Source organism: Trematomus bernacchii, unplaced genomic scaffold, assembly GCF_902827165.1.
Source record: "Trematomus bernacchii unplaced genomic scaffold, fTreBer1.1, whole genome shotgun sequence".
Classification (NCBI taxonomy): domain Eukaryota; kingdom Metazoa; phylum Chordata; class Actinopteri; order Perciformes; family Nototheniidae; genus Trematomus; species Trematomus bernacchii.
In genome coordinates, this window is record NW_022987564.1 from 4,173,401 (window position 1) to 4,187,416 (window position 14,016).

Below are 14,016 nucleotides of genomic sequence, written 5' to 3' on the forward strand. Positions count from 1 at the left end.
GTACCATTTAAAGCTAAATCAAGAACACGCTGCTGCCTTCACGTGTAGTTGGACATGAGCACTCTGAGCCCGTACACAATAGATTATGATTTTTGATGATTTAAAAAAAAAAAAAGATCTGTGGACTACTAAACTGTCTGCCGAATTAAGGTTTCCATTAGCCATATTGCTTTCGAAATAAATCAAATACTGCACAGACATATATATATTTAAATGTATTAAACATTTGTTTTAGAGACATAACATTGAGGGAATTATAGTCCGTGTATCTTCGGACTAAATTATGAGCAGAAAACACACCAAATATATATACAAATAAATACAAATAAAACACACTTTTGTACTTTTGCAAAATGTCATTCCATTTCATTAAGATAACCAATACATACTACTGGAAATGTTTTGAGGAAGTGACATTTGTGGATTAAATATTTTTCTAAAATAATCAAACTATTAAAACACGGTACTTTGGTTGATTTAATTCTTTACGGTATGCACTTGAACGCAGCATAACAAAGTCTGACAGTACCTTTTCCCATGTTTCGCGAGAACATCACAAACTAAAACACCATGCGAAGGATGGCAGAGGAAATACAACCTGCCAAGCAGCAAAGGTGAGTTTAAAACCTTTAACACTATTTTATGTTGGTTGCCTTCAAACCGTGGTAGCTTATACAAATGTACCTGTTGCGTTTCCTGTCCGTTGTTTTGTGATAAAAATACCCAACTACATTGTTTTCTTGAACAAGCACTGACCCCTCAGGAGTAATTGTTTTTTTTAAATGTAAAACCTACTCTTAAATATCAAAATTACGTTAAATATTAGTTCAAATGTACCAATATCTTCTAGGGTACAAAGTGTTCTACTAGGCAGATCGGTAGGATATAGGAAATAAACATTACTTTTTTTTTACTCTTTCATGAATTCTCGCCTGTTGTTAGTAACAGACGAGAATTCATGAAAGAGTAAAACAAAAAAGTTAATGTATTTGTGTCGGTATGACTGTCTGTTCATTCATTTGATCTATGCCGAATTAAACAGTGGCTACTAAAGATGTCTGTAAGTTATTAAGTCATCTTTTACCAAGTAAACATGTCTGTAGGGAGGCAAGTCAGCATTAAATTGACATATTCTTAATTGACATCTGGAATAAAGATGTCAAAAGAGTGTAAACTTAACATCTGAACGTCACTTTGTTTTATTGTGAAGTTTTTCTGGAGACTCAGGGAAGTGCTGTAGAGATTGCATATCAACAACAGCCCATCTCATATGGTCAAAGTTCAGTATAGTTTGCCTTTGTCTGTTTGCATGTCCCTCACATGTTCTGTCTGCCTGCTTGTTACATTACATTACATTTCTTTTGGCTGACACTTTTATCCACGGCAACTTACAATTAGTGCAAAAAACCATTAAGATTCAAACTCCGAACAACAAAGAAAGTGCAGATATATTCACGTCAAGCAAGTCATACCGTTGTAAGTGCCTGTGAGTTAGTTACAAGTACTAAATTAACTTTTTTAAGTGCTTTTCTGTGCTTGTGTTGTTGTCTGAATCACAGCTCCTGGATGCTAAGTTGGCTTCCCACTTGGTGCCCCACTTCTGGCTCTCAGCTGAAAGATGCAGAGGAGAAAATGCTCAAGAGTAAGTGTCCAACCACTGATTAGAACATGAGCTGGTTTCAGTCACAAGTTTTGCTGTGAGAATTTGGTGTCTTACAACTTTTGTCTTTTGAAAAGGGTTTTAAAAAACCACACACTATCCTCGTGATTCAGTAAACTCATGAATCTGAAGTACTTTTTTCCTCCCTCCTCCCCCTCTGTCCCATATTTATTTCCTTTACTTCAGGTGTGAAGCGGCCTTTCTCCAGGCAACACGTCCGGATATCCAACAGCAACTATCTGTGGACCTTAGCTTTCTTCACACAGCCATGCTCTCCCCCCCCTGCCCACCCAAGGACTCCTCTGGTGCTGCTGCATGGTTTCGGAGGCGGGGTTGCCCTTTGGGCCCAAAACCTTGACTCTCTCTCCAGCAGCGGACCGGTCTACTGCCTGGATCTGCTGGGCTTCGGCAGGAGCAGCCGCCCCGAGTTCAGCAGAGACCCAGAGGGGGCGGAGGATCAGTTTCTGTCCGCCCTGGAGGAGTGGAGGGAGAAGGTGGGAATGGAGGAAATGGTGCTGCTGGGACATAACCTCGGAGGATACCTGTCTGCTGCCTACACACTCAAATACCCCAACAGGTACTTTGGCGTGTGTTTTTGTGTGTGTGATGTGGGTGAAAGGGCACAAGTACGGCACATTTTTGGACAATTCCTAAGACATCTTATAACTCTACACTGACAGCAGCTAATCCTCCTTATTTAAGACACATTTTCCCCAACTTACAAACCAATCAAGTTTCATTTGTGGATGCCAGGCTGAAATGAATGCTCATGATGTGTTAACAAACAGCAAGCAGATCAGAACAGTGATGTCTGAAGTTGCAGTAAAAATGATTTAACTCAATGATAAAACACCAAGCGCAATAGACCTGCTAATCACACACATACATTTAGAAAAATAATGCCCTATATAAGCTTTGAATATTATATATATATAAGTGTTCTTGTTCAGTGTATTTTAAATATAGGACGTTTTTTGGTGCACTTTAGCAGGGACAACTAGTAGCCTCACATTTTGTACAGAACTATTACACATTATGTTCAAACTACATTTATGTTCAGTTTGAATCAACTTGTGCCAATTGTGAACTTAGATCTGCTATTTAAAATCTCAAAGGCTTTGAAATCAAAGACTATCGTACTTTGTTACCATCTGCTGAATGAGATGGAATTCTTTAAACAAGCAATGTAGAGATTTTTTATTTAAAGTTATAGCGATGTCTTTGACTAAAACATTCTTAGGCAACTCTAATTTAACTTTATGCCAATGGATTAGTTGATCTAACGTAGAAGCACCACTTTAAATCTGTTCACTACAGATCTGCCCATAAGTCTAAATGTGGAAAATAATATTTAGACTAAAACGACCAAAGTTAGTGGATACATCAGAGGGGGCAACCCTAGAAACTCAACATATTTGTTAACAAGTGTCAAGTAACTGTGTGTGTGTTTGTGTGTTTTTGTGTGTGTTTGTGTGTGCAGGGTAAAACATCTGCTGCTAGTGGAGCCATGGGGGTTCCCAGCACGTCCAGAGAACCCAAACCACAGCTCCATCCCAGTGTGGATCAGAGCCATGGGGGCCGCAATGAGCCCCTTTAACCCTATGGCTGGACTCAGAGTGGCTGGGCCTCTAGGTCAGCACACACACACACACACACACACACACACACACACACACACACACACACACACACACACACACACACACACACACACACACACACACACACACACACACACACACACACACACACACACACACACACACACACACACACACACTCTTGTATTATTCCCTCTGTCTCATATTCAGTATATTACGTCTGAGGCTTGGCTTGCCAGACATGACCTTGTTTTTCAATTAAAAACATCAAAATACTGTATAAAAAAGGGTGTAAATACAATAAATTAGTGTTACAGTAAATGGAACATGTTTGCTTTTACTATTTCTCCTCATGCCAGCCGTATTGTGAGATTGTGTTTAGAGTTTATCATGTAAAACATATATTCCTGTAAACCCTTTTTCTACCTAACACAAAACTATTTTGCTATTTTTTACCGGCTCTGTCATTGCTTTCATTGTCTTTACTTGACCTGCCATTCTCACTATCTATTATCTGGTTCTGTAAATAAATCATTTCATAAATCTCTGTTTGCCATCTTGTGTGGCTTGAAATGTGAAATGTAGAGGTCAGAAGAAGCTTTATTTTCCTGATATCTCTCAGGTCCGAAGCTGGTCCAGACGATCAGGTCCGATTTTAAGCAGAAATACTCGGCAGTGTTTGACGACAACACAGTATCCGACTACATCTACCACCTGAATGCCCAGAGTCCAAGGTGAGGAATTTTGTAAGCCTTAATGTGTTGTGTTTTTACTCCTCTCCAACGTTTTTTACTCTGTGTTTCAGTGGAGAAACGGCCTTCAGCAACATGACCATTCCCTACGGCTGGGCTAAGAGGCCCATGGAGGAGAGGATCGGACAAATCCAGGCGGACATTCCCATTTCCTTCATCTACGGATCCCGCTCAAGCATCGACAGCGACTCTGGATATGAGCTGAAGAAAACCAGACCAGATGTGCAGATCACGGTAAGTTCTTCAAACGGTTGTCTCTTCAGTTTCATATCAAGTCTCAATATATCAACATAATATCCACATTGTGATATGAGACAAACGCGACATTGTCTTACATTTTGAGGTCACGACTATATAATAAAATAATTAACAATATGTGATTTAATTAAGGTGTTATTACTTTCTATTTGTTTCGTCTGTGTTTGATAAATGAGTGTGATGCTGATTTTTACGCTGCATTACAATAAAGTGATGTTATTTTCTGAACTTAACAGACTTGTCGTGCTGTTTCATTATTTGCCTAATCATCATATCCATGTTACTGATGATTAATTATGAGAATTTTCTTTCATTTATAGATATTACATAGAAGCATTAATGGTAAACCCTACAATATCGTCACAATACCCACGTATTTGGTCAAAGAAATTGTGATATTTGATTTTCTACATATACACCCCTGCCCTAGTCTCAAGTAAGCTAACCTGTGCACCCGACCTCTGACCTCTGACTCTTTCTGTGTGTTTATGTATTGTCAGATGATCAGAGGAGCAGGCCATTACGTTTTTGCCGACCAGCCTGATGACTTCAACCAGGCAGTCCTCCAGATCCTCGCTACGATGGAGAGGAAAAGCAAAGAGGAGGAAACGAAGCAGAGAGCTTTCTGACCCAGGCGACCAGCTGGAGGTCAAAGGGTTCAACTAACCGAAACTCACAGCGCCACCTCAGCTGTACGCCTCTTATAATACACTTGACTCTTAAAGAGAAAGCAATCACTGACTCAGAACAATTTATTCATCATTTCACCGTCTAACACTCCCTTAGGGTCAAAGGTCAGATGATGACAGGTTTCTTTATCCAAAGTCCATAATGTTTTGTAAATAAATGTGAGATGCAGTCTGAGTTGCTCTCTTGGTATCAATCACAACAGAGCCAGCCAGTTAACCAATCAGAGCAGACTGGGCTGTGGTTTCAGACAGAGGGTGAAAAGAGGTGATGCAGCACGGGCAGTATGAGACAAATAAAAACCTAGTGAACATTAAAGCATGGAGTCACAGTTGAGACACAACATACATATGTGAATCTGAAATGCAGGCGGGGCAAACTGTTGGGAAATCGTCTCTCAAGGGAATATCTTGTTTTGGGTTGAGGTCTAGGCGATGTACACAGGATGTTCCCGTCCCTGACCGCTCACCCACTCTGTGAGAGATATGAGGCAGAAGTGTTTGGGTCAAAGGGCTGCCGTGTTGTTCAGGAAACTCCCTGTGATTGTTAGAGGCCAGCAGGTGGCAGCACAGTGACAGCATGCTAGATTACCTCTCCTCTCCTTTATGCAGAGGGGTGACAGTGAATCCCATTCAAAGCGCCCTCACATGCATATTGAGTGGAGTGACCCACTCAGGAGACCCGGACAGCGAAGCTTCAAGAGCTGCACGACACTCGGCTCTCTGCTCGGTCACAGCTGCTGTGACAGAATAGGGTCAGAGATGTGTTGGACTAAAAATAGGCCTTCTACTTCAAAGGGGGTCGACATGAGTTAGACAACTTGATCCCTCACTGGGAGACATACACTTTGTAAATATGTGAGTCTGCAAAAATTAGCTTTTTTTTTTAAATATATGGACATGTGTCTGTTTATGACACATTTTGTGGAAACGCACATAAAACCCCTAAATTCATATCTACAGGTAACAGTTTTTGCTACAATATGCGAATTGTCCCCCAGGTTACTATGAGGGAAAACCTGATTCATCATAAAATACTTACTAGGTGTGAGAAGTGTCTTAATTGCAAAGTAAAAGGTAGTTTCCCCCTTGGGTTTCAAAGTGCCGCAACTTTAAGAGTACTCTAGCTATTTAGAATTTCACTTCTATATCGTCAGACTCATATCAGACATTATATTAAAAAATCACAATCGATTCAGCAAAAACACATATGGTTTTCTTATTTTTATATCATGGATTATTTTTTCCTTTTTAAAAATGGATGTCTACATGAACCACAATGCAACGTAACCACCAACAGTGCTGTCAGCGATGAATGTGTTTTTATGCATCTAGCAGCTTCATGCAGAGATGAGGAGCGGGCTGCAGAGTTTCCATAACGTCACAGCCTCAGATTGATTTCCTTTTCAAACTTGTAGTCCTGGGGCCCTAACAGATGCTGACTCAAGTGACTTCATTCAACTTCTTTACATATGCAGTAGTAATCCACTGTCAGGTAAACAGACTTGTACATTGGATACAAAAAGATTAAAACAATTCCAGCTCTCGGTTTCACTTTATTTTACTGTTTGACAATGGATTTGTTAAAAAAGATTTGGACCACTTGCAAACATTGCTTGATTTAAAATATTCAAAAAAGTGTTTTATTTGGAAGGAAATACTCCCTATTGTACACACATTCAACACATTAGACGTTGGGAATGCATACAATGTGTTTCCTTGAGAAAACCAAAATGCAAACATAACTACAAGTTTGTTTACAGGAACGCTCAACAAGACACCTTTTTTATATTTGATTCCCAAAATATGTCATCTTTATGCGGAAGGTACAAAATGGCATTAAAGGCTCTGGGTTTGAAACGTTAAGAAGGAGATTGATAGCAGGAGATGTGTTATTTCTGAGCACCAAGACCTGTTACCTCTGCCCGTCTGTCATTTCTAAGACATCCACGCGGCCCACCCGAACTGTCTCCTGGCAACAGGGTAGCCACGGAGACAAGTCTTTTGGATCCCTGACTTGCAGGAAGTGATGCTGTGGTGGGAAGAGGTAATTATGGGCTGCTTGTGTCCCTGAAGATGCAGGCTGCTGCTTGTCAGAGAGGAGGATCAGCAGCAGCTACATGTGTGCAGCTTCTCTGTTGAGACATGCACACACACTGTGCCCTGGCCTCTGTCCATGAAACTCACTTAATAAACCCGCAGGCTTTTTCATCATGTCTCAGTCTCCCACTCAGTCACATGGGCATGAAATCATTTCATTACGAAAAGTGAGAAAAGTGACAGGAGCTTTCATACTGAGTTTGGATATAATTGAAAGCTTGAAGGCCTGATTTAATTGCGGATAAAAGACGTGTGCACACAGAAACACACACTGCTCGCTCGGCTGCTGGCCACCTCTCAGCTCGCTATTTTATCTTTCATCCATACCACCACATACAGGTTTCTGCAGCCAGAGCATCAAGATCTGATCTACTGTAAAAGCTATCAGTGATATCTCTGTCTGACTATTTTATGGTTCCTTTGTCATTTATTTTACATTCAAAGCTTTTGAGACCCTATTATGCTTTTTTGAGTTCTCCTTTTCCTGTAGTGTGTTAAATAGGTTTAAAAATAAAGACCTTTCTGAACATTCTAGCATGGAAACTATGCTAATTTAAAGTGGACCTATCATGGTATATTTAAATGATATATTGGAGGGCCATACCTATATAAGGTATATTTATACGTTTCTGTTTTCAAAATACCAAACAGATCATGCATTTTAGCCATGCCTCATTTCGCTGAATTTGCACTTTTTTTTAGCTCTGCTCTGCAAGGGCAGATTCAGTGAGAACAGCACCATCTACTGGCCTGGCATATGTACTACAGCGTCTCCAGCGCTTTCGAACGGCAATGGCCGTGTCTGTCTCCTCCTGATTGGTGGAGTTGGCCCAATAGCCGTAGCGCCACTGTCCTGACGTCAGGACAGTGTTCAAATCTGGATCAGTTTTTATCAGATCCGTTGCAGCCCCTTTTTTAGAGATTTGGGTATGGAGGAAAATAGAGAGGGTTGTGTTTTCTGACACTTGGTGAGTTCCCTGGAACACCGGGGACACATATTCATGTACAAAAGACGTACAAAAGTGCATTTTGCATGATAGGTGCCCTTTAATTAAAATAAAGTGATTAATATCATTGGATAAAATAAGTTGGTCTTTTTCTTAAATCAACTTTTGTTCTTCTTTTTTCACTGCAGTTAAAATATTGTTTTTGTAAACCTTAACGCATAGTAATATGAATTAAAGCGAGAATTACTCCTAAACTAAAAACATTTTATCGGATTTAGATGTTTTTTACATCCTTCTGTTTTCAATACATTTTGACCGTCACAATAGTTTCAAGTTACTGAAAAAAAATTCTATCACACACGTTGAAAACAATCCTAGTAAAGTACTAATAATATTACTCTAGCCTAATCTGTATCAGAAACTGTTGCATTGAATACAATAAGTTGAAATGCAGAAAATTAAAAGCTAACAACACAACAAACAAACAATTCTTCAATTCTTACGTGACAATCCACTGCAATGACACACATGCACATGCAGCTCCTCTACCCTCATGTCTAAACCAAACTATTATAGTCTGCTCAAGAGTAACTGATGATATTTACAGTCCTGATATTTATTTTGATCACAGAGTTGGCAGCTAGCTTGATATTTGCACAATAAACAAGAACAATATGTCACTAAAGTGTGCAGTGCCACTGTGTTTTTAAATAAAATGAATATCTATAAAGTAAATTCCCCCACTAATAATCTGAAAGCTAGGTTTTTTTTGCCAGAAATCCCACAATTCTCAGCCTTGATGCATTGAGAGCTCTTCACAGCACACACATCATACTAAAGGCATCTAATGATTACAGCATTTAAATTATGCCTGAAAGAAGTAGATCTGGAGTTTGCCAGCTGGTTATTCTCTACAGACACAGCACAGGAAACGCATGTGGATGTGATGACTTCTCTTCACCTCGCAGGAGGAGGTAAATGCATCCAAAGAGGCAATGAGAGTTTTACATTCAGACTCATGCAGAGCCATCTCATCAGAGACTTCACTGCGACTGATACTGAAGTGCTGCTGATTCATAACATCCTGTATTTCTCCTTCTTCACTAAAACTATTGAATCTAACTAAATCTGGTCTAGCATGGTCTCCAGGCAAATTTACAAGCGTGTCTCAATTGTTTGTTTACTTTCAGTTCAAAGTAAAGCTGGGCGTTCATCACCTACACATTTAAACTCATTATAAAATGATCATTAGTACATATTCAGATGGCTCATTTATATGTACTGAAGCTGTAAACATAACTTTAAAAAGAGTACTCCAGTAGGAAGTTGTTGGACTAAAGTTGACTCCATCTATTATACAAGAAACAGGTTTTTAAAAAAATGAATGTAGCAGTTCTTCAAAGATACTATAATCCCTGTTTTTATATTATAATGGTTCAAAGAACTCCCTTAATGTCAAAAGATTGCTAGTAGTGATATTGGAGAGTTATCTCCCAACTAGCTAGTTCCCCTGAGCTCTATGCAGCATTTTAGCATCTTTACACATATTGTTTTTGGTGTTATTGCTTGAAACTTGTCTCACTGGTTGTTTTCTGCAACAGACAGCTCTGTTTCCAGCAAAAATAAAGTCTAAAGAACCCTCTGAACACCAACCGGCAAGCGCCAAACTAGCAACTACAGTTAGCTACAAGAGTTAGCAACTAGAGTTAGCAACTAGAGTTAGCAACTAGAGTTAGCAACTAGAGTTAGCAACTAGAGTTAGCAACTAGAGTTAGCAACTAGAGTTAGCTAGAGTTTAACTAAAACTGAGCTAAAAGACTACATATTTGATTAATATTGACCAGATAGCAGGAAAACACAACTCCAACTAGATGATGAATGATGAAATGTTTTCACAGGCAAAGTAACAATTAAAATCACCACTTTGCAGTATCAGTGCCTTTAAAACCAAACACTTTTTATTGTCACCCTGCAGACTGTTTTGCCTTTCTTGGAAAAGGGCTCTTGGCTGCATTTGTTAATTACTTTCGAACAATGGCTTTCTAGCTACATGTCTTCCTCACAGTTGAGGAGCCTCCATGGGCACTTTTAGAAACGCGCTTGGGCTAGATCCAAAACGCCATTCTCATATTTAAGACCATTAGTGTGAAAGAAATCGTCCTTCAACCAAAAGGATGTGGCATGGAAGGAAGTCCCCTGTCCTCGAAACCAGTAATTATCTACTCTATAGTCAATTCAATTCTCATATTCTTAAAGCTGTAACTTCAAAGCTATATCGTGCACACATCTTTCCCTTTGTGCAGCTTTCCTGTTTAGCAGCAATGTTATGGCTGCCATTTATAGCTGCAATGCCCAATGTTCCCCGTGTCCTGCCTGTTTTCTTGTGTGTGCATTCCTGCTGTTTGCTCCTTCTATTCCAGGTCATATAATTAGAATTTCCCAGGTTTGTTTTTTGTTAAAGTGTTTAAAAGACATTCTCCTAGCTTTTTTCCAAGACGTATGTTTGTTGGTGCCAATGTAAAAAACACAACTGGAACACTTACTTTCCATTTTCCTTACTCTTTGGCAAAAAGGGATAACAATACAAAAGCACTATCCTCTTCCTGTTTTGGTTGTGTAGTTGCATTAATCCATCCAGCCTTAATTTTCCCGGAAAATCGTACCTTTTGAAAGACAGAATTGCATACTGTAGTGAAAGAGCGGCTTATAGAGAACCAATCCCCATAAACAGATTATGCATATGAATGCATAACGTGTAGGCACTGTGACAAGAATTTGGTATCGGAAGTACCACGTTTGACTGGGATTTGGTGAAATTCAGTAAAATGGTTGGTGTGGAGATTAGAAAAGGCAAGCTCAAATTTGTATTGGAATGCTTTGGCTAACGTCTGACAAGAATATCCCTTTTATTATCTTACAACTAGTTTGTCTCCAGTCTTAATTTGCTAATCAGACTTAAGGGGGACACATGAGGAAATCTACGCGGTTCCCATCAGAAATGTAGCCCTTGCCCGGAGAGGCTCTAAAATTAATAAGGAACCAATTTGAAAGTCGATGGTGTCATTATTTTACAGCCTTGACATTTTGCAATCAGCATTTTCCTCATAATGGAAAAGAAAAGGGTCTAATTGCCATGGCTTCTGTTGCCTTCCATGTAATGTCTGTAATAATTGTTATTTTATGCTCTCCCTCCCCTGTTTGCTATTTTCCCAGGCTGTCACGGCTAATGAAAATTCCCTTTAATTGACTTGCTGTTTTCTCTCTCTCACTCTTTGGCAGTCCTTGGTTTCACATTGCGTAAGATGAGCAAACACACACACTGTTTCAGAAACACTCTGAGCAAGTGAAATCAAATGTACTGTACACACACAGAAAGAGAACATTGCTAAACACACACTTATCAACGTCAGATTTAAAATAAAGGTTTGTTACAACATGGCCAAACAGTGTCTGTTTACCAACCATGTTAGTGTGTGTGTGTGTGTGTGGGGGGGGGGCTTTAGTTCAGCCGTAATATTCTGCTTCACTGACACTCAGATTAAATGCTCTATGCTTTTCCATACCATGTAAAAAAAGGGAATTACATATAATGGACATAATGCTCAGAAACAAAGTGCGAAACCGGCTGATATTGCTGAACATGCTGTTATCCCACACAACAGAAATGACATGCATTGGATGAAGAAGAGAAGAGCTACTCTAAGAATGAAGGGCTTTTCTATGTGAACATTTTCCAATGATTACAGCAGCTTTACTGTAAGTACAATTTGGAGGCACTTGTGCTTCATTTCAGCAACGAGGCCATTCAAAGTGCTTTGAATAAAACATCTAAAACTTCGAGACAAAGTGGAAAGAAACACACCTCTGAAGATTTTCAAATACAATTAAAAACAGTCACCAAAAGGCCAAAAATATATGAAATTGAAAACAACTAAAATAGAATAAGACAGGTAAATGAAAAACGTACAGTGCAATGTAAGAAATTATTTATTATTTCAGTTAATTAAAGGCATGGGAAAAAATAGAAAAGTCTGCAGCCTTGATTAAAAAATCCCTAAGACCTGCAGTTTTTCATAAAAACAAGGAGAATAATGACGATAATATTGTAGTTTTTATACCAATTTCAGGTTTACAAAATTCTCTTTTGTGTCAGTACAAATGTCAGTAAGGGATTAACTTTAACAGCCTCCTGCTGTTAATACGCCCTGACATGCCAGAAGCAGATAATCTGTCTGCTGCTGTGAGCGGCGTGTCTGTGGACTGAGTTTTACTGACAGTCTGCCAGAATGATCCCCCGCTGCCCTGTACAAACCACAGGAACTCATTTGGACTCACAGGATTACATAAAACATGCTCTACAGATTAGGTAATTTAAACATACTATTAAACTAACTAATAGAGGTGTACAGGGAAGGAGCAAGACCCTCATTGCATTTCTAGAAAAATATGTATGAATGTACTTATATGTGTGTACAGTATGCATGTGTGCGTATTTATGTATGTATGTGTGTGTGTGTACGTATGTGTGTACAGTATGTATATGTGTGTTTGTGTGTGCGTGTGAATGCATGCGTTATTTATGTGCAAATATGTGTATGTGTGTTGTGTGTATGTGTGTATGTGTATGTGTGTGTGTTTGTGTATGTGCGTGTGTGTGTGTATGTATGTATTGATATCAATGTCTATGTATTTGTATAGTAACATACCATTGTGGCAGTAACCATTTAAAACATTGTAACACCTATAATTACAATAATAGCAGTAACTTTCCTTACTATATACACACTGGATCATTCATGTATAGTTACCAGCATAACATACAAAACAAAAGGCAAATACAAGGCAGACATCTTGTAATGTTCTAATAGCAGTTAGGTGATATACCATCCTGCAGAAAACATGACTTTCAGCTTGTTGTTTGTGACAGAAAACCCCCCCAGAGATTATCTCTTTGGACGGAGCGGGAATTCTCTCCATGTATTTATTGTCCTGAATGGTCTGGAAGCTTCCCTCCACCCACTGCAGCGAGTTGTAATCTCTGCAACATCTGGGCCACTGTTCCACATCAGCCAGCTGGGGGGAAATCAGATCCGACCAGATGAGCTCCAGGGCTTACACACACGTGCACGCACACAAGCATGGTAAATGCAGGATAAGGTGACAAGTTGTAAATGTTGGGTTCAAAAAAGAAAGAGTAAGGCCTGCTGAATATTGTGTCAGAGAAAGGCATGTACATTTACTTTAAAGGGGCCCTATTATGCTAATTTGTTAAGGTTCATAATAGTATTTAGTGTCTCTACTGTGACATGTTAACATGTTTCAATGTTCAAAAAGGTTTTTATTTTTCTCATACTGCCTGTGCTGCATTACCTCTTTTCACCCTCTGTCTGAAACCTAGCCAATAGAAGCGCGAGTGTTACATAGTGATGTCATTATGTTACAGAAGTAAACAAAGGAGTCCAATAGAGGCGTTTCAGGCAGGGGGGGAAGGGTGTGGGAGAGAAACTCCCTCTGGAGGGAACACAGGGGGTGTTTCTCAATCTCGAGTAAAGCTGCTCCAGAGCCACTATTTCAAGCATACTACGTCATCGAGTGCCGCCGAAGTACTGTTCCAATCTCCAGCATACTTGGAAATCTACCGAGCCCGGCGTACTTCGTTAGGAGAAATTTCGAGGCTGCACATGTGTAGACTCCGCGGTCTTAAAATCCCCACAATGCTTTGCGCACGGACCAATTTCCCCAAATCTGTGGCGGAAAATGTAAGGCGGGGCCTCTCATATGACGCACACCTGCACACTTGCTAGCCTGTTCCACTCTTTGTTTTTCGAATGCCAGGAAGTATTCTTGCCTCGCTTCTGAAGCAAGATGCTCGGCAGACATGTGCTACCAAGCAAGCGTACTCGCGATTGAGAAACACCCAGGGATTTTAGCCTTTGCAGACCATTTACATGCACTAAAACTTTTGCTTTTAGTTAAGTAGGATACTTTCACAAGATTTTGAATGTAGGATTT

At 39.6% G+C, this 14,016-nt stretch overlaps 1 protein-coding gene across 1 annotated transcript; it reads left to right on the top strand.

Moving 5' to 3' along the window:
• Positions 1 to 497: 497 nt before the first annotated feature.
• LOC117478106 (1-acylglycerol-3-phosphate O-acyltransferase ABHD5-like) lies at positions 498 to 5,135 on the top strand. The gene is made up of 7 exons (XM_034125012.1): positions 498 to 614; positions 1,560 to 1,642; positions 1,847 to 2,237; positions 3,141 to 3,292; positions 3,884 to 3,995; positions 4,067 to 4,247; positions 4,772 to 5,135. The coding sequence occupies exons 1-7, from the start codon at positions 571 to 573 to the stop codon at positions 4,898 to 4,900; spliced, it is 1,092 nt and encodes a 363-aa protein (XP_033980903.1). The 5' UTR covers positions 498 to 570; the 3' UTR covers positions 4,901 to 5,135.
• Positions 5,136 to 14,016: the final 8,881 nt, after the last annotated feature.